Raw genomic sequence first — 20,810 nt, 5'->3', positions numbered from 1 at the left:
TATATTTTTATAATTTTTTTCACCCACACATATTTTTAAAAAATACAAATAACATTACTCAAACTCCTCAACCAAACGAACCTAAGGGCCTGTTTGGGTAAGCATTTTTCGTCACTCAATTTCCGTCACTCAATTTCCATCACTCATCACTCATTACTCATCACTCATAACTCATCACTCATCACTTATCACTCAATTTTTCACATCCGTTTGCCTTCATCACTCAGTTTCCATCACTCACTATTTTTCACACTATTTGGAGGGCCCACGTCTGTCACAGTGCAGCTTTTTTTTTTTTCTTTCTAGCAGCTTCTTCCTTTTTATTTTTTTTTTCCTCCTGGGTGGCTGTTCGGTCTGGTGTGGTTTTTTTTTTTTTCACTAAGTTTGGTGAGTCTAGGTACTAAAGAAAAAAAAAAAAAGAATAGAACGAACAGACGAACCAGTAAAAAAAAAAAAAAAAAAAAAGAGAGAGAGAAAGAAGAGGTACGAACAGCCAACGTCACCCAGAAAAAAAAAAAAAGAAAAAAAGAAAAAGGAACGAACAGCCAACGCCCAACCAGAAAAAAAAAAAAAAAAAAAAGTCAAAAGGTGGTCAAAAGTTGCGGCTGTGGATCCCTCATGTGTGTTTACTTACGGAAATGCCATTGAGTTATGAGTTATGAAAACTGAAAACTGAAAACAGCATTTTTTTTGTTTTCAGTTTCCATAACTCATAACTCAAAAATCAGAGAATTGAGTGATGGAAACAGAGTTATCGTCTGGCCAAACAACCTTTTTGCTATAGGTCCCACTATTTTTAAGTTATGAGTTATGAAAACTGAGAATTGAGTTGTGGAAATTGTTTACCCAAACAGGCTCTAACTGACTCCCTTTAAAAACTTCATAAAGTATATTTTTTTAATTTCTTAATTAATATTAATTAATAATTAATAATAATTCCTCCGCAGACATAACGACCGCGTTGAATTAAGATTAAACAAACAAACAAACAAAATCCTTAAAATAATAATATCCATTTATTAAAAAACACAAAAAAAAAAAAAAAAAACCTCAAATTTTTCTCTCGCTTTCTTCTTCAACAGACAACCTCCGTATCTCTTTCTCTCTCTCTCTCTCTCTCTCTCTCAAAGATCAAAACTTTAAATTCAAAATCCCAATAATACCCTACTGAGTTTTTTCCATTCATCACCATGATGATGAGGCCGCCGCCATTGCTAGTGAATTGCTCCAATTGCCAAACCCCTCTGCAGCTCCCAGCCGGAGCCACGGCGATTCGCTGCGCTCTCTGCCAGGCTGTCACCCACATCGCCGACCATCGCAACGCTCCGCCTCCTTCTTCGGCTCTTTCTCAATCCTACGCGCCGCCGCCGCCGCCTGCTCCGTCTCCTTACAGCCACGCGCCTCCGGGCCCCCCGCCGAACGCGCACGGGAGGAAGAAGGCGGTGATAGTTGGGATATCGTATAGGTACTCGAGGCACGAGCTTAAAGGTTGCATCAATGATGCGAAGTGCATGAAGTACCTGTTGATCAACAAGTTCCAGTTCCCTCCAGAGTCCATTCTCATGCTCACAGGTATGAGGTACCCCCATGTTGTGTAAATGTCATTGCTTTTTTTGCTTTTTAAGATTAGGATTCATTTGAATACTTGTATGATCTCTCTCTTATTGTAATGTGAGAGTAGAGTTTCTTTTAGAATAATGATTGAATGATTAAATTCGCGATTTTTAATAGTGGTAGCTTATCATGGTATCATAATAGATAGTCGTGCCCAATAGACTCGTAGCTCAACTAGAATCCCGCATCCCCAAAATATTGAATTATAAAAAAATAAATAATAATAATAGCTAGTTTCGAGTTCAAATTCTATATTTACGCTACTTTCCATTTAAAATGTTAAAAATCTCATGTTTTGGGTCTTACTTATTGGGGGGAGTGTTAGAATAATGGTTAAATCATAAATGATTAAATATGTCATTTTATAATAGCTTAAGATTTTGGGATAAGTGGTAGTTTAAAAGTATTGTGCGAGTTCATAGATTTGGTTCCTTTAGATTTTGTGTGTATATGCATAAAGTATGTTTTAGGTTTGATTTCAGAATCTCTTTGTATGTAAATTTGGTTCTTTTTGGGTGTACTTGTAGATGAAGCTCCCATCAAACTCACATCTAAAGCTGAATCTCAAATGGGAATTTTTAACCTTTCTTAAAAGGAAAAACTTAGCTTTTCCAGCACATGTAAAAGGGAATTACATTAATCAACATTATAAACTCGAAACCATCCAAACCCATACAAAGAAAGAAACTACAACTGGACTGTAACATGCATAAAAGGAAATAAAAAAAGTAACAAATATTTGAGATTTTCGAGAGATTGTGTTCATAATTGGTGATCAAAACGTAAGCCTTGCCCATCATGATCAAGATATTATATATCCATATTATCAGCTTGTAAGTAAATGCCATGTTTTAATTCTTCCAACCATCATGATCAAGATATTGTATCAGTAGCATACAGTTTTTTTTATAATCACATTTGATAGAAAATTCTTCATAAAAATAAAATTTCTATCAAATTAGTGGCTTAAATAAGCTCTACCCAAAAAAAAAAAACCTTATTTCCAAATATCTAAACAAAGCACAAGAATGAAGTCACAACGAAATGACATAGTAATGCCTTTTCCATACCCAAAGCAATTGCATTTTCATTAGCTTCCTGCAATCCAGAATTCAGTTTCTATTAAATTGAACTGCATTAAGCACATCAAATCATTTGACATTGAAAGTCGAGAAAGGTAAAATCTCTTATTAATTTCTGGAAGTATTTACATGTCTTTATTAACTGTAAAGAAAGCAAGGATTTCAAATCAAGTCAATTATGATGTTAGCGTGCACATGCAATCATTAATTTTGGCCTGTATCATTACTGTTCAATATTTTTTATGTAGATCCTACCACTCAGTAAATTGTGATTATATATGTGCATTGAACCCAAAGTATGTATTTTCAAGAGAACCTCTACTCTTTGGTTTTATGGCTATCCAGTTGCATCCTTTTTTGGCTAAAGAAGTATATTCGCTATGAGACTTCTTTGAGACATGGACTTCAAGAAAACTAGGCATTAATTCAAGCTGTGTTAGTAAATGAGTCATAGGTTAGTGGTGCATCATTCAGCTTTGAGTCATTTACTCTATTTATGGATAAGTGAGCATAACATATTCAGAATGAGATCTATTGGTGAATGCTGTTTGCCAGATGATATTTTTTGTGTGTATTTGGTTTAGTGGTAGTTAAAGTAGTGGTTGTCTTTTCCTTGTAGTTTAATCATGCTTAAAGAGTAACCGAATAATTTCTTTTAAAATAGAAAAAGAAAACATTGCTGCAACCAATGATACTAGATGAGCTACCCATAAAAAAAAAATTAAAAAAAAAAAAAAAAAAAAAAAAAAAAAAAAAAAAAAAAAAATGATACTAGATGAGAGGATTTTGACCAGTCAGCATCAGGAAAGTTACCAGAGGAAGTTAGCAAAAAATGAAGTTACCAGAAGAAGCATGATATGAAGGAAGAAGCCTTCTGTTCACGAAATTTCTTCACAGATCTGCAACAAGAAGCATGACAGGAAATCAATTTATCAGTGTTACAAGATCCACAAATTGCCATAAGTGGCTGAGGGTTTGCATGCAAACTTTAGGCTGTAGGAGAGAAGTTCCTCGGGATAACTCAATGCATAGTGCTACAAATTATTGATTAATTCTGTGCAAGGCAATAAAGCCAGCTCTGTTGTTAGATCCAAAGCATCACTATATTTTAGTCGCACTTGGCATTAATCTATTGAATAAACCATGTATGTATTGTTTGAGTTTGAAAGTTATTGCCAAGGGTTCATATCTGTGATGTATGGCGTCCTTTTTTTTTGGGGGGTGGAGGGTTTAAATTTAAAGACTAAATACTTGGTTTTTGCTCTTCCTATCTAGAACATGACTGTGTAAACAAGCAACCTGGTAGAAAGCAAAGCTGTACGCTTGGGCCAGGACTTCGCAAACCAATCATGGTAAAGCATAGGTGTCCTATCATGATTTGATTTGCAATATGCTTTTCAACTAGTCATGAACTGCAACCTTAGATTGGTGTTTGGGTTAAGCATAATCAGGACTCCCTCTCCCCCCCCCCCCCCCCCCCCCACTTTCTCTCCTTCCTCTCACCCCCAAGGATTAGCACTTATTAGTTCAAACTCTGGAATCACCACATTTTCCTCGTGTTTTTGTGCTGCCTATTGGTTCAAGCCCCCCTCCTTCCCTCCCCCATTATCTATGTATCAAAAAATAAATTTCCACATAAGTTTCACTTATAAAAAAAATAAATAGAAAATAAAAAGCTTTTTTGGTGCTTCCTATAACCAAATGAAAGAAAAAGAGAGTTGCTACTGTTGTACAATTTGCAAAGGTCTTCATTTATATAAATAAAGTCTTAATTTGTAAAGAGTTTTATTTCAGTATTTCTAGGCAATCAAATGAGGCAGAAGCAGACTCTGCATTAAGAAACCAATTTTTAATTACTGAGTTTATTGCAATTTTTTAAATGTCATTCATCATTAATTTAAATCATTGAAGGACATATGGCTGTTGCCTGTTCCAGCAACCTAAGTTTTTGATGTCTCTCATTTTAAAACATGATAGTTGTAATTCTTACCCGAAATATGAAATGCAGAAGAAGAAACTGATCCATACAGAATTCCAACTAAATACAATATGAGGATGGCATTATATTGGCTTGTTCAAAGTTGCCAACCAGGAGATTCCCTAGTGTTTCACTATTCTGGTCATGGTTCACGGCAGAGGAACTATAATGGTGATGAAGTGGATGGATACGATGAAACTCTATGTCCTTTGGACTTCGAAACTCAGGGTATGATAGTTGATGATGAGATCAATGCAACAATTGTCAAACCTCTTCCTATTGGTGTTAAGCTTCATGCAATAATAGATGCTTGTCATAGTGGCACTGTACTAGATTTGCCATTCCTTTGCCGGATGAACAGGTTAGTTTATATTAAATACATTTGTAGTTTATAAATATAGATTAAGTTTCAGCAAAAAAGATATATACATATTAGGTTTTTCTTTGTTATAATTATATTATTAGCACATAGCAGTTGGGAGTGGTGTATTGGAAGACCAAAGTCTTTCAGAAAATTTGAATTTCCAGAGAGATGGACATCCTGTTCTCATTTTAATAATGTCTAAACAATTTCTTAGAACCTTGCTTTTGTTCTATATGGTTTTTGAAAAATTGAAATTATGCTCTTAGAGAAGAAAGAAAAGAAAAGAAATGAAATGAAATGACACTTCTATTTCTATTCAGTTCATTCACTAAGTTCAAGTTATCTGAACTTATTTCCTTCTCTTTTATCTGTAGGAATACCATTTTAATATATCTTTGGGACCAAATCTTTTACTGTTCTTATAATTTCCTTCTTGGTAATAGGTCTGGACAATATATATGGGAGGATCATCGCCCTCGATCAGGTATATGGAAAGGAACAAGTGGTGGAGAAGTTATTTCCTTTAGTGGGTGCGATGATGATCAGACCTCTGCTGATACATCTGTAAGTTTTTGAAAATCTAAGCAGACACTTTGGCAATGTTTTATAGAACTACAAGTTTTCATACATCAAAAGGCTTGATGATGATGATAACAGTGATAACACCAACACCAGCAATAACATGTTATACGATGTTTTTATTGAGACAGGCTCTATCAAGGATCACATCAACAGGTGCCATGACTTTCTGCTTCATCCAAGCAATTGAGCGTGGGCATGCGACTACATATGGGGGTGTACTCAGTTCAATGCGTACTGCCATTCGGAGTACTGGAAGTAATGACCTTGGTGGTGGTGCTGTGACATCTCTCCTCACCATGCTTGTGACAGGAGGCAGTGTTGGTGGTGGGCTAAGACAGGTATTCACTTGCTATATTGTTTAGTTAATATATGGTGTCATACAGTGAAAGTCCTTCTACGTGTGATATTTACTCTCAAATTCTGTGCCTGTTGCCTTGGGATTTTTTTTTTTTTTTTTTTAAATGACCCTATTTGTCAGTTGCAAGTAATTTCCAAGCATGAATATGCACCATTTACTCTTAAGTCAAAGCTCATCAGATGTGTAAATTACTATATGCAATTCTCTGATGTATGAAGTCTTCCTGATTTTATGCAAGCAATGATTTTTCAGTACTTTAAACTCATTTTCCATTGTGTTTTTATTTGTTTACAGGAGCCACAGTTGACTGCCTGCCAGACATTTGATGTGTATACAAAACCTTTCTCCCTGTGATTTTTTATGTTCTATCTACAGATTTATTAGTTAGAAATTAAATATTATATTGAGGAAAGGGTTTTTCTTTATTGTTGAAAACACATTGCTTATGATGTATTTTATTGATGGAACAAGCTTTGTGTGCCCAAGGTCCAAGCCCCATATTTTATACATGACATTCATGCAGCAACTTTGACCTGAAATTTCATTTTCATTTTCATTTTTTGGAAATTATGTTCTTATGAGTTATAACCAGAGAAACTACCTCAGTGGACTGAACAATACCTCATATCATGTACAAAAGTAACTGCCATTTCCTGGAGACATTAGACATAATATTAGTTACAGAAAGAAGCATATGAAAGAAGCAAAGGTTACAGCTTTGTATAATATCATTGGTTTAATGACTTCATACTCTTCGAAGAATGTACTTACGTTTGTACATTTAAGGCGGGAATCGAATAAAATATCAGTGCTTTACCCTCTGGCCTCTGCTCCCATCTCCTTAGGTAGGCTATGAAATCAATGTCCTGAAAATCCAGGAAGACTAAATTTGAGACTTAATCATTGAAAAGGAGTTGAAGATTATTATTTATGGCTATAAAACAATCATATAATAAAACACACTCAGCCCTACCTCCCTGTCCTCAGTCATCATGACTCTGGCCATCATCTTCTTAAACAACAAGCTACAGCAGAATAGGACCCTTCCAACATATTAATGCAATATGGAATTCCAAAGGGGCTATGTACTGGAAAACTTTTAGACATGAATTTCTGTGAAGAACTGTCTTCACACCAAATGGAATTTCTTAGTTGATAAGAAATTCTGGTCCCCAATGGTTAGTGTTGATTGAACAAATCAACCAATAGTGGCCAACTAAATAGAATCTTTAGAAACTTTAGTCAGCATCAGCCGTAAAGAACCTCACCAAGTTAGCCACAGGAAGCCAGAACAAAAAACTTTATGCTCCCATCTATTTGGATTCTGGCGTTTGGAAAGTGAACGGTTGTTTTTTTTTTTTTTTTTTTTAAATTAATTAATTAAAATATTTATGTGAGGTGAATAGTTTCAAACCCTCTATTATGTGTTAACAAATGTTAAAGATCTATTTGTTTTGACAAAAAAACATTTTATTTTACGTTATAAAAAAGACATACATATGGATCATTTTAAGTCGCGGTCAAGTCTAAGTTTCTATTTGAAGTTAATTTATTTGGCTTTCTATTGTTGCCTTTTGCTGAAGGTGGATTAAAGTAAACTTTAAAAAAATGTATAAAAATTTTTTTAGCGTACTTCCTTGCCCTTGGGTTAAAGGGCACCCCCACCCACAAATGGGGGGGTAGCCATTACAAAATGTATAATTTTTTTTTTTTTTTTTAAAGTTGTGTTTTAAAAGGCGGTGTAAAAACAAAAATAAGCTAAAAGGCAAAAACTAAACGAATAAGCTACTTAGTCCTTTGCCTAGCGCCGCCCATCATCATCATCATCATCATCATCATCATTATTATTATTATTATCATCCCAAAATTGGGGGCTATAATTGGTTTCATCCAAAAAGAATTAAAAACAAAGCATTGGTGGGCTCTCTCCCACATCCAAGATGGCCCCCAAAGTTGTGAGATAATAAATATTTAATCCAATTGAAACCTTACACATTACTTTAACCCAAAAAGAGAAGTCGTGAGTTTGCGAAAATTATCATTCACTTTCAATTTCCCATAATGATTTGAGTTTTTAATTTTTGTAAACCAATCTATAACATGGTAGATTGTCAACATTAGCTCTCGATATTCCAAATGATTACACTCTAAACAACCTCTTTCTCTCTCAACACCAAAATCAAACATGAAAAATTAGATTTAGGTTTTCTTTTACCATGATCGCTTTACCAAAAGTAAAGTAAAAATCATTTTTAGAAAATAAATAAATAAAAATTTCATATCTTTTTGTTAAAATTTATACCTAAACTATAATATTTGACTCTCTAATATGAAATTAATTTTGGTTTGACAAGTATTAATTAACCAAGTTATGTGTTGAATCTGTCTTTACTTCAATAAGTTGAAACCATATGGTGATTTTATTGTTAAGTAAAGTTGCAATAGTATTTTTGATAAATTAATTCTACTATTGTATTTTTTTTTTAATTTTATCTTTGTGATAATATTTTGTGCATCTTGAGTTCAAAGAGAAGATATAATTAGAAATTTTAAAATCTTGATTCAATTAAAAGTTATAAAATACATTATGTCAACAATATATTTGCCAAGTATTTTGTCAAATATAATATAAAATGATATGTTTTTCCCCAACTCATTACGCTCGTCAAATGTCAATATAATCGCCCTTGACTGACGCTCTAAGTCGAAGCCAATCCTGCTTGGTTTATGACCAATGTTCACCCCTAATCTCTCCTTAAATTGTTTCACTTATTTTCACTAAAATTGATTAGTGTATTGCACCTAATTACCAATAAAGAACATGTAATTTAATCATAGAATTGGTAAAAGAGAGAAACCATTCGCATTTGAAGGAAAATTCTAATATATATATATTGAGTTAAGAGGGGAAAGAAGAACACTCATTTAAAGGAGATACACTACACATCGCTCATTTGATGTAAGGTATTTCGTTTATATCTAAAAGAAATTTATTCTAGATAATATATATATATATATATATATATTAGTTTATTCTAAAAGAAATTTATTCTAGATAAAATATTAATTTAAAGTGAAATTATAAACTTTTAAAGCCCCAATTCCTTATATATTTCACCAAATCCAGTATTTAATTACATGTTCTCTCATACATACTACATCGGTAGGGGGCTTATGCATTCAGGTTTTAAAAACTGATACTCAAAAATCATTGTGAAAATCTATTATTAAAAACTCCGAAATGATGATTTCTAGTTTAATGTAAAGATCTTATATGCGAGTTTAATAAAATATTTGATCCTAAGATAAATTAGTCAAATTGTGTGACATCTTATAAGCAATAAACATCTACTCATTTCATTCGATAATGACCGATATGATGCTAAAGCTCAAACTGTAACGAGATCCATCTCATGACACAACAAAACCAAAAAGTAAAATAAAAGTTGGAAACTTAAAATTCTGATGCTCAATTGAACCTTTCATAATTGCAGTTAACATTTCAAGAATAATATTAAGACATGGACAAAGAAACCGAATATATAATCCCCACCCACCAACAGAAAAATATTTCTTGGATATTACTAAGTACCCTAAAGCACTAGAGAATAATTCCTCTTTCATTTTTTTTTCCTTTCCTTAAAAGATACAACGAGCATCACTATCCTCTAAATAAATTTATCTAATTTCCTTGAACTGTTGTTAGGATTCGGAGGTCGAAAATCCTCTATGCGCAAATTGGAGCTTTTGCGGAGTTCATTTAAGACAGAATCTCCTTTCTCTGATTTTATTACCTCCAAGGTGCTTCCAAGAACATCTGCTGCAAGCCCGCATTCTAGCAAATAACCTGGCTCCTCTCCTCCTTGGTATATTAGCCGCCCGATCTCACTCAAAGGGACCACATTTTCTGTAATGACTTTCGCAAAGAGATGACCAAGAAACTCTGGAGCTCTTGGGGCATCATTTACGGCATCCTCCAGATTAGTCATAACAGATTCAAACCTGGCCAGATGGGAGAAAAACAGCAGCAAGTAAATAAAACACCAAATATAAATGACAGACAAATACAACTATGATTGACAAATTATTAGATATTTTTTACCCTTTGATGAGCTGGGCTTGATTCAGAACACCATCACGAGACTTCGTAAGATTGACTAGAAGCTTAGTCAAAACATCCCTTTCCATGTCCTTCCTCTCAAATGAATCTGTGACCCATAGAGATACCATTGATGGATGGAAGCTTGGGGCATTCATGTCTCTTATGCACAATTCAACTTCCTTCTCATCTCTGGCACTGAAAGTTGAATGACTTTCGTTCAATATATCGATAAATACAACAGAATGACCTATGGAATCTATATTATAAATAACACGGCTATATATCATAACCATGCCAACAGTTAAAACTACAGGCATCTGAATTCCCTTAAGCCATTTGCAACCAAACATGAGAATGCTCGGGAATCCTTCCTAAGAGATTACCCTAAACCAAACAACTAGAAAAAGTAATAAAATGACCTTCACTTTTGCCAAAAACCTAATTCAAACAGCAGGTAAACAACTACTACATATTATTTATTCCGTCTCTTTACTTTGAAAGCCAAAAGTATAATGAATATTCAAATGCCTCAGAAATGAATCAACGAACCCCTCGTAGAAAATAGAACTAGCCAGGCAAAAAATAAAAATAAAAACAGCACTGCCATGGAATTTATTAACTAATATAAGGTTCACACAGTCTCATCTAAATCATTTTAGAAAATCTTTTTATTTTTTTTTTTAATTTTTTTATTATAGGTCAATCATTTTAGAAAAACTTAACATATGACAAAGCATTACCACACAATTATAAGATATATTACTCATAACCTAGTCATTAGTTTATGTGTACCTTATGTGCAGTACCTTAAGTTCCCCAATTAAATTCAAACCCCTAGTTGCATTGACCAAGAAAACAAAAACAATGTCATCTTTTCCAAGGATAATCAAATTTGATACACCCAAGTGTTTATAATTTAATTGGGGAACTTAATGTACTGTATCTAGATTTTACCCTTTCAAAAAAAGTTTCTAAAAACTGTCTATAGAACCCCACCCCCACCCCCCCCAACACACCCACAAAAAAGAAAAAGAAAAAAGGCATACAAAATAAGATGTTTTCAATGGTTTTATTTATCTTAAACTTAAAACACAAAACAATTTGGACATTTCAATTAATGACGTAATAGAAAACATGACTTCTGCTAGAATTAAATAGACATGTCCAACACCGTCTAGATTGTTGAGGATTCATAGCCAATCCAAAAATATTTGGGACTACAAGTTGGTGGTTGTGAAAACACAAACCAATTTCAGAAAACACCATTTTGGTGCTTTCAAAACAGTCATTTGGTATTACAATTTTCAAAAATCCATATCTCCCCACCCCCATCCCAACCCCAAAAAAAAAAAAGGAAACCAAATGATTTGTCGTGCGTGTCTTTTAAAGCTCAGACAACAGTTCCAAACAAACCCAATATTTACTATTAGTACTTTCCATAAAAGCAGGCTAAGATTCTTCCCAAACTAATTGGGGGGAAAATGCTGGTGAAACAAGTTAGGAAGTGACAAATGAATTGCATAAGACAATTCTTAAGAGAACAAAGTTAGATTAAATCACAGTTACAATATTGCCATGGTAGAGGAATTAGAACCATGATCTACTTGATAGAATCCCATAATTTGTTGTCAGCCAAAAATTGGGGTAATTGGTCTAGCTATTTGGTTTTAAGAAGAGAGGGAAGAGGGGTGGGGGAAGAGAGAGGAAGAAACAAGCTCAAGTTCACATCAATTGAAGCCAAGAAAATCCCCGTTAAAAATACTAGTTGTACAAGTCGGCACAAATAGTTACTTCCACATCTAAACAATCTAATGAAACTTGCTTATTTCCAAAGCTGCCATTTTATCATTCCACCCTCCTCAGGTCCAAATGTGATAAGCAGTACCCAAGGAGCCATCAAAACACTTTTTGCCACCACATTCATAAAAGAAGTCTCAAAACAAACAAACTGGACATCTCAATTTATTTGAACTTTTAGCTCAATTTTTTTCTCTTCTCTAAAGTTCCACGGGAATAAATTGAAATACTAATCCTATCTCCTATCTATACAAAACAAATAGGCAGAAAGGGAAGGATAGCTATATTACTTCATTTGACAACACAACATTATGGACATCTGTTGCAAAGTATAATAAATCCATACAAAAAAAAAAAAGAGCACAAAGGAAAGGATAGCCATAATACTTCATTTGACAACACTCAACGTTATGGACATCAGTTGCAAAGTATAATAAGCAAACAACTCAGTACTTGAATCAGGTAATCAAACAATATGGATATTGAAACATAACACATAAACTTTACACTAGCATACATATGATGCTAGTTTCTCTAAAGTTAACTTAGAGAAAAAGAACTGGAATAAACAGAAAGATAGATGCATGCATAGGACATGAAGATACCTGTAAAATTCTTTAATTGCTGCAATGGACATATCTTTAAGGCGTTCTTCAGGCAGCTTTTCTGAAGGAACATTTTGGGGAACAGCGGCTCCCTCCATGCGTGGAGTTGGTGAAGTGACAACTGATCTATCAAAACTCCGATCGGGATTCTTTAGGTCTCTGTTACCAAAATTTACATTACGCTCTTGAGGGCTTGATTGGTCATAAGCTGCTGGGGCAGCAAATCTATCTGGAAAAAATCTTGGAACGAGTTCCTCTCTTGGGCCATAAGTTGTCCGCTCCGACACCATACTGTAACCATTCAAGCCAACTGCCATTCTTCGGGGGTCTGCAGCACCAGGAGATATTTCAGCTGCAAGAGCACTTGACATTGCTGGTGGTCCTCTAATTGACATTCCTCTTGCAAGACCACCTTGAGGTCCAAGAGTAATAGAATCATCACCAATAGGTCTTTGAGGCAAGGGAACAGATAAGGTCCTAGCCTCATAAGGCACTCTGTCCTCAAACCGAACATCTTGACCACCTACTCCACGAACCTGACTAGGCAGGCCACGGAAACCACCCATCTGCACACTTGAAGGAGACAACATAGTTGACCCTCTTGAACCAAAATCCATAGGTGTCCTTCTTGTTGAAGTGTTGATGTTTCCTCGGCCCCCCAACCTGCTAGTTTGTGCCTGTCGTTCTTGAGCAGCATCTCGGTGCACTTCCTCAATCTTTTTCGGCCCTTCAACTTTCCTCCGTTGTTGCCATTTATTCTTTCTCAAATCAATTGAATCCTTCAACATGAACCTGACCCTAGAAGATAAATTCATATTGTTGGAGAACGCCTTCATTCTCTCAAAATATGCATCCATATTCTCCTTGGCTTTGGAATGGTCGATCATCTCTCCAATAGTACTCATCAATTTGCACAAAGCTTCAATATCTTCTTCATCAGGATTAGGATTATCATACTGACCCAGCAACTTCTGGATGCATGCATGCATTATTCGCTCAGTCAACATTTTCTTCTTGTACAGCTCCCCAATTAATCTAATGTTACCCAACATTCGTCTTCGAGCCTTAATTCTCTTTTCTTCTCTTTCCTCTGCAGACTGTTTGATCTCACCCTCTTCATCAGCTTTATTAGCTTCTTCTTGCTCTCTTTCCCCTCTCTCAAATTCCTCCTGGCACTTATTCAAAAGCACCCTCTTAAAAGTTATCTTTTCATTGTCTTTGCTGAAATCAGGCAATTCCAAGGAAAGATGACTACAGAAATTGGCATACATTTCACAGAAAGTAGGTTCCATTAAAGCTTTGTCAAAGATCTGTGAGATGACACCAGTTAGAGTGTCAGGATTGTCAATGTTTACTGCTTTCACTTGTTCGAAAAGTTTATCAAAGTTCTGAGGAGTTAGCTTGTTCAAAATAGCTTTCAACTGCCTTTGCTTTGCCTGTTCCTCATCCGTCACTTTACCCACTTCATACTTCCTCTCAGCTTTGTGCATCATCTGTAATGGAGTATGAGGAGAAGGAAATAAACCCTTCTGTTGAATATTGGCATTACGCAGCCACCTGTCAGCATCAGGGCTGTTTCTAGGCATTCCACCCTGAGAACCCATGGAGGGACCAGAGAGGATTCCTCCGGGGTACTGCATAGGTGCCTGTCCACGTGGGTTCCTGAGAACACCATAATTGCCTCCTGGGCCAGGTCGAAAACCTGTATTACCTCCATAAACAGGAACAGGATCCAAACGCACATCACGAATTGCAAAATGACCAGTTAGTCTACCCCACCTCTCCTCTTCACCCATACTATTACTACTACCACGACGGTCTAATCGATTTCCCCCACTTGGCCTGTCTACAATTCTACCTGGACTAGGGTATGAATCACGTTCAACAAGATGAGAGAGATTCAAATTAGCACTCATCAAGGCCTCTATATCAGATGTAATCTCAAAATCCTCAGGGAGATCAGAGCATTGCTCAGAAAATTTCAAGAGGAAATCTCGGGAATACTTCTTGGCCATACTTCCATCTCCATCATGGTCATAATGAACCAGTCCTCCATGAATTAGCTGTCCATCATCTGAAACTTCTAATTTTGGAGTAGACAAGTCAGCAGCATCTTCCCAATCATCGGGCTCAGCTTTGTTCAGTCCACCCATTTCACTAGCAACAGCATCTACTTCAACCGCATCAGCAGGTGCCTGCTTCTCATTCACACAAGTAGAAATGCTCTCAGTATAATCTGTAGACAAAATAGTTTCTTTCTTTTCCTCTGGGCCCTTGTAAGCATTATAAAGATCAGAGGTTGTCCCGGCAGCATCAGCTTTCAGACAAATTTCTTTCCTCTTCTTCTTTGTTGCTTTAGAAGTAACCTTTGCCTTATTCTGATCAAGGATAGGTTTATCCTTAGCACCTGATGCTGGCAAAGGGGCCAATCCACCACCAATGATCTCTGCATCTTCCCCTTCATGTTTTGAAGTTGCTTCCTTAAGATCAGGGGCTGGAATAGGAGCAGACTGCTGATCTGATGTACCAGACATTGTACCAATCTCATTACTACCTATGCTGTCACTTCTGCTTGAAGAGGCATCTACAGTAGAGGTCTTCTCACCATGAGAGCTTCCAACATCAGAAGAACCCAAATCAGTGGAGTTCAATATCTCTAAATTATCAGTTGTCCCATCAATTTCTGCATGATGGCTCACGGGTTCATCCAGCCGCTTCTGTGCAGTCTCTATGGTTAAGACCTTGTCACTTACTACCTTCAAACCAGAATCATGTCCAGATTGTTTTACCTCTTTATTAAATTCTGAGGATTTTAAAGAGATAGGTTCTGAAGATATCTCACTACTGTTGATAACTTGTGTGGACCCTGGAGGTAAACTGTTTTCTCCTTGTTCATCTTTTCCTACAGTTTCATTTACCAATTCCTCATCTTGTGAAGAGGATTTGTCTAGCTTAGCTTGATGAACAGTTTCAAGCGTATCAACAATGATCCTGGCACCAAAAATTTCAGATGAAACACTATAGGAGGCTTCTACAACAGTGTCAGACTTTAATTCAGATGCATCAGGAGTACCACCACTAACATTTGACAGTGATTGTTGGGTTGATGAAACACCTTCACTAGTTACAGGTGTAGGTGTAGCAACAGTCGGTTTAGCTTCTACAGTACCAAAAACTCCACTGCCGGAAGATATATCCTGCTCCAGGGCCTGAGAAGGCAAACTTGAGATTGAAGCAGATTGACTGCCAACCTGTGAAAAGGAATTAAATTTTTGCAATACAGATTAAGAAGAAATTAAAAAAAAAAAAAAAAAAAAGATACTAATTGAAATTGAAAGAATATTAATGGAAAAGGTAGTAGAAGAGTAAAGCATAAAAGTACCTGATGCTGTGATTGGATAAGTCCTTTCTTGCTTATCTTCTTTTGATAATCTTTGATAGAGTTTGACCTACTAAGAGTTTCCCTTCGTCTGCCTTCATTGATGGGCACAACTGGTACAGATTCCTCGGATGGAGAAACTGAAGCAGAAGAAGATGGATTCGATACAAGGCCCTCAGAAGAAACTGCAGCAGATACTACCACAGACTGTTTAGTAGCCACTGGCAACAACTTGGAGGCCAATGATTCAGTAACTTCCCTTTGAGGATGAGATGAGCTGACTTCCCCAGATGGCCTCACATGTTTAGTAGGTTCACTCTTTTCAACACCATGTGAGCTTTTTGGCAGCAATGAGTCTGCAACCTTTTCCCCGAGAGAACCAGGAGTTGGCTTTACTGTAATTGGTATCACTGTTGGTGGAGCAGAGGAGATTATATTATGTACATCACGAGAATGTTCCAAGTTTGGTAGATCTGCAGTGACATGCAGTGATGGATTCATGTACGCCATGTTTTGGGGATTCTGGCCAACCGGATAATTAAATCTCGGTGCTTGAGAATTGGGTGCTAACTGGCTACTTGTTAAAGGAACAGAACTTTGAGGCGGATAGAACATAGAACCAGCATTGAAAGAATTGGGATTATAAAAGTTAAGAGGATGAGAAGATGCAAATGATGGAATAGGCTGGGATTGAGGAGGCATATTAGAGAGAGACCTAGGAGCCGATGATCCACCATCTGAATAAGAATCAGTTCGTTTGTCAAGCCTCAACTCTTCATGCGTATCTGGATGAGTAATCTTAACAGTAGTTTTACGGGGGCCACCAAATTTTCCTCCCTGCTGCTGGGGGTATGGTGGGGTCATGCCCATTCCCATGTTGCCTAATTGAGGGGGCAACTGAGGACCCATTTGAGCAGTGTACTGGCCTTGATGAATGATTCCCTGCTGCATAGGATGGGGTTGGAGAAACACGGGCGGTTGCACTTGTGGAGCATTTGCCATTGATAAACCCATGGGCAACTGCATTTGAAGTGGAGCGGCTGTCATACCCTGGGATTGAAGCTGTTGGTTAGGGCCAGCAAATTGCACAGAAACCTGTGGCTGGTGATACTGCATTGGCATGGACATCCCACCCATAGGAGGAAGTACAGGAGGCTTCTGAGGTTGACTTGCAGGTGGCGCAGGCGAGACTTGCACATCCTTTTTAACCTTTGGCACTGAATGAGCCTCCCCAGTATTAGATTTTTCAGCAGCAACTGCATCCTTCCTCGGGAACTGCTGCTTGGGTGCAGTAGGAATTGGCAATGGAGGGGGAGGTCTAAAGGAATCATGACGTGCCTGCCGGTCAAAAAAACACAGAAAGGTTTGTTGTCAAATTACAAGCACTCAATGTCATAAATTTCCAACATTCAAAATTGAGTAATTGAATTATCCCAACACCAACAATTGAAGCACAAAGGAAATGGCAAATAAAAATATGCCAAGTTTTAATAGTACATTGTATAAAGCTCCAAACTAATTGAAAGAGAACAGGAAGGGAGGTTAGGGGGCTACCATTAAGCATCAGATTTTCAATAGACAAGCAGGTCAAAAGATGAAATAGGAAAAGGGTAAGTAAAAACCTGATCTCGTTTCTGCTCATCCAAATTTGGGGGTGCTGAGCTTGTCCGGGCAGGAACCTACAACCACAAGATAAAAACAATCATTCAAATCTACAAAAATAATATTAAAAAAAAAAACTACCAAGCACCATGCACTTTAGGGAAAAGAAAAAAAAATATATAACAATGTTGATTTAGTAAATGTGAGATCATAAACATACCTGCATCCCATTCATGAAACCAGGACTTATGGACCCAAACTGGAAGGGGTAAGGCTTAGAAGCATCTCCTGGGGCTGATCAATAAATAAATAGCATATCATTAGTTACATTGGGCTAGAACTACTAATCACCATCAAGAGAAACCAACACTGATAGTCTCCCACATTATAACAAAATTCAAGAACTATATCTGATGCATCTAAATAACACATACCCTTTACGGGTGTTTTGGGAGCTGCAGCCGGGTCAGAGCTCATGGCGGAAGATTGAGAAGTTGGAGCCTTCGGAACAGGCCGGGTGCTTCTCTGCACAGCAGCTGCTGGTGCTGGTGGCTCAGCTGGCTTGGCAGCTGCGCTTGTAACCGGCGCATCAGCTGCTCCTATCAACACCCAAATAAAAAAAAAACCATTAAACTCAACCACACTCGCTTTTTTCTCAATTATAACAAAAACCCATCAACATCCTCCAATCAAAGACACAATTTTTAATCCATACCATGTAATTGGGGGTGTACATGGGAACCATTCTGTACAACAGCAGCAGCAGTAGTCCGTGGCGTAGACGCGGCAGCAGCATTGGTCGTAGCACTAGAGTCCAACGTAGTAGACGGCGAATTCACACTAGCAGTAGGCACATGTGCCCTAGATTGCCCTCCCTGAGCATTATTGCTACTCTTCTTATAACTAAAAAAACACAATAAAAAAAATCCCAAAACAAAAAAAAAAAAAAAACAACAATCATCAAAACCTCAAATCACAAATCACCACCATTAACAACAAAAAAAAAAATCAAATTGCAAACCCTAATTACAAACCAAACCAAAAACAAAAAACAAAAAAAAGTAAAAACCAAAACTTTGGAAACAAAAACGGAAACCCTAGACAGAGAGAGAGATGACCTGCGAGAGTTGGAGGAATTGTAGGACGGAGAAGGGGCGGGCCCACCGCCGCCCTTACCGTACGCGCCTGAGGAGCTCCGCTGCTGATTGGAGCTGGAGGATCGCCTATCGGTTTTCCTATACTGCGTCGTTTCAATCTTCTCCGACCTGTTTGATTGATTGTAGGACATATATCCCAATCCGTAAGATTCCCCCTCCGATATTTTTATTTTTCCTCTATACAAAATTTTCTCTGTAACCAAACAAGATCCAACCACAACAATTAACAACAACGAAAACAAACTGCAACGAGCGTAATCAAAAAACAGAAACACAATCGAGAGAGTTAGAGAGAGAAAGTTTAGAGTACCTGAGGAGTGAGAGAGAGAGAGAGAAAAAAAAAAACCGAAATTAGGGTTTATTGGGCGCTCATCAGAGATGTTGAAAGAGAGAGAAAGGAGGAGAGAGATGAAAAAAAAAGAAAAGAATGTAAATTAGAGAAGGTTTATTTTGTAAAGAGTTTTTAATTAAAATAGGAAAAAAAAAAGTTTTTTTTTTTTTCTGTTTTAATTAAAAATATTTTTTTTTTAATTTTTTTTGTTTTTGTTTTTAGAGAGAGAGAGGTGAGGGTGTGTATATATGCGGTAACAAACTGAGCAGCGAAGGGAGGTGGTCAAAACTCAAAAGGGGGAGGGAGTAGGTTTTTTAGGAGATCAGAGATCTTCTCGCTCTAGCTTTCTCTCTCATCAACTCTTTTTTTTTTTTTTCTTTTTTTTTACTCTTTAATGGGTGCTCGATTGTACTCGTTGAGGATAAATTAGAAGTGTTCTTTCTATATATTGAAACCCATTGAGATCAGGACACGTAGAATGTTTTATTGACTCCTTAAAAACACTAAAAATGAACGGATCATTTTTTCTTATTTTTCAATTTATTACATTAGAAAAGCTTCGGGTTAGTTTTCTATGCACTGAAAACACATGGAGATATAGACATGTAGAATGTTTTACTGACTCCTTAAAAACATTCAAAAGACGAAATGAATTACTTTTTATTAATTTTTCTTCCCATTTTTCAATTTTTTACATTAAAAAGGCTTTGGTTTAGTTTTCTATACATTAAAACCCATTGAGATCCTGACACATAGAATGTTTTACTAATTCCTTAAAAACACTCAAAAATGAATGAATCACTTTTTATTAATTTTTCCTATTTTTCAATTTATTATTTTAAAAAGGCTTCGATTTAGTTTTCTATGAATTGAAACCTGTTGAGATTCGGACACATAGAATCGATTTAGTTTTCTATGAATTGAAACCTGTTAAGATTCAGACACAGAATGTTTTACTGACTCCTTAAAAACACTCAAAAATGAATGAATCACTTCTTCTTAATTTTTCCTTTTTTCAATTTATTTTTCTATGAATTGAAACCCGATGAAATCCAAACACATAAAATGTTTTAGTGACTCTTTAAAAACACTCAAAAATGAACGAATCACTTTTTATTAATTTTTCCTATTTTTCAATTTATTACTTTAAAAAGGCTTTGGTTTAGTTCTATGCACCGAAACTTGTTGAGATCTGGACACGTAGAATGATTTACTAAGTCCTTAAAGACACTATTAAATGAATTAATCACTTTTTATTTATTTTTCCTATTTTTCAATTTATTACTTTAAAAAGGCTTCGGTTTAGTTTTTTATGCACCGAAACTCGTTGAGATTTGGACACGTAGAATGATTTACTGGGTCCTTAAAAACACTAAAAAAAAATGAATGAATCACATTTTATTTATTTTTCATATTTTTCAATTTATTACTTTAAAAAGGTTTCAGTTTAATTTTTTATGCACTAAAACCCGTTAAGATTTGGACAAGTAGAATGATATACGAAACCCTTAAAAACACTCAAAAATGAATGAAACACTTTTTTATTAATTTTTCCTATTTTTCAATATATATGAGATTATGAGGCTTTTCGTCGGTTGAAGGCTACCATTACTTATTACTTTTGGTTTGGAGTTCTTTTCTTTAGTTGGAGTTGTAGTAGGGCCACGTGTTGTTGAACCATGAGGGTAGGAGTGAGAAATTGGGTTAGAAAGTGGGATGTGGACGAAACTTAGATGAGAGGTTTTACTTTGGAGAAAGGAATATTTCAGATAATGGAGAGTATTTTGTGGAAAAGGTATTTTTGACATAAAAAGGTAGTTTCATTGAATAGTTTGGACAATGTGTATGGCAAATTTGGG

General features: G+C 36.1%; 2 protein-coding genes and 1 long non-coding RNA gene across 4 annotated transcripts; 1 reads left to right on the top strand and 2 right to left on the bottom strand.

Moving 5' to 3' along the window:
• The first annotated feature begins 1,059 nt into the window (after positions 1 to 1,059).
• LOC115987252 (metacaspase-1-like) lies at positions 1,060 to 6,517 on the top strand. Its single transcript, XM_031110761.1, has 5 exons — positions 1,060 to 1,572; positions 4,705 to 5,035; positions 5,482 to 5,602; positions 5,749 to 5,958; positions 6,273 to 6,517. The coding sequence occupies exons 1-5, from the start codon at positions 1,191 to 1,193 to the stop codon at positions 6,330 to 6,332; spliced, it is 1,104 nt and encodes a 367-aa protein (XP_030966621.1). The 5' UTR covers positions 1,060 to 1,190; the 3' UTR covers positions 6,333 to 6,517.
• LOC115987253 lies at positions 1,600 to 7,147 on the bottom strand. Its single transcript, XR_004091027.1, has 5 exons — positions 6,952 to 7,147; positions 6,750 to 6,844; positions 6,600 to 6,631; positions 3,539 to 3,595; positions 1,600 to 2,712 (listed from the first exon to the last, which is right to left on the bottom strand). It is a non-coding gene; the product is annotated as an uncharacterized LOC115987253 (long non-coding RNA).
• A 2,465-nt stretch (positions 7,148 to 9,612) lies between these two features.
• On the bottom strand, positions 9,613 to 19,063 carry LOC115986935 (eukaryotic translation initiation factor 4G-like). 2 transcript variants are annotated; one of them, XM_031110361.1, is made up of 10 exons: positions 18,931 to 19,063; positions 18,582 to 18,813; positions 18,179 to 18,366; positions 17,898 to 18,062; positions 17,684 to 17,757; positions 17,484 to 17,540; positions 15,865 to 17,199; positions 12,483 to 15,733; positions 10,081 to 10,275; positions 9,613 to 9,980 (listed from the first exon to the last, which is right to left on the bottom strand). In XM_031110361.1, the coding sequence occupies exons 2-10, from the start codon at positions 18,749 to 18,751 to the stop codon at positions 9,647 to 9,649; spliced, it is 5,769 nt and encodes a 1,922-aa protein (XP_030966221.1). In that variant the 5' UTR covers positions 18,752 to 18,813; positions 18,931 to 19,063; the 3' UTR covers positions 9,613 to 9,646. The 2 variants fall into 2 exon arrangements, with proteins under 2 accessions (XP_030966221.1, XP_030966222.1); XM_031110362.1 differs by having other exon boundaries at positions 17,898 to 18,056.
• Between the last annotated feature and the right edge of the window lie 1,747 nt (positions 19,064 to 20,810).

The sequence above is a fragment of the Quercus lobata genome, chromosome 4, assembly GCF_001633185.2.
Source record: "Quercus lobata isolate SW786 chromosome 4, ValleyOak3.0 Primary Assembly, whole genome shotgun sequence".
Taxonomy (NCBI): Eukaryota; Viridiplantae; Streptophyta; class Magnoliopsida; order Fagales; family Fagaceae; genus Quercus; species Quercus lobata.
This window is presented reverse-complemented; position numbering and strand designations above follow the sequence as displayed.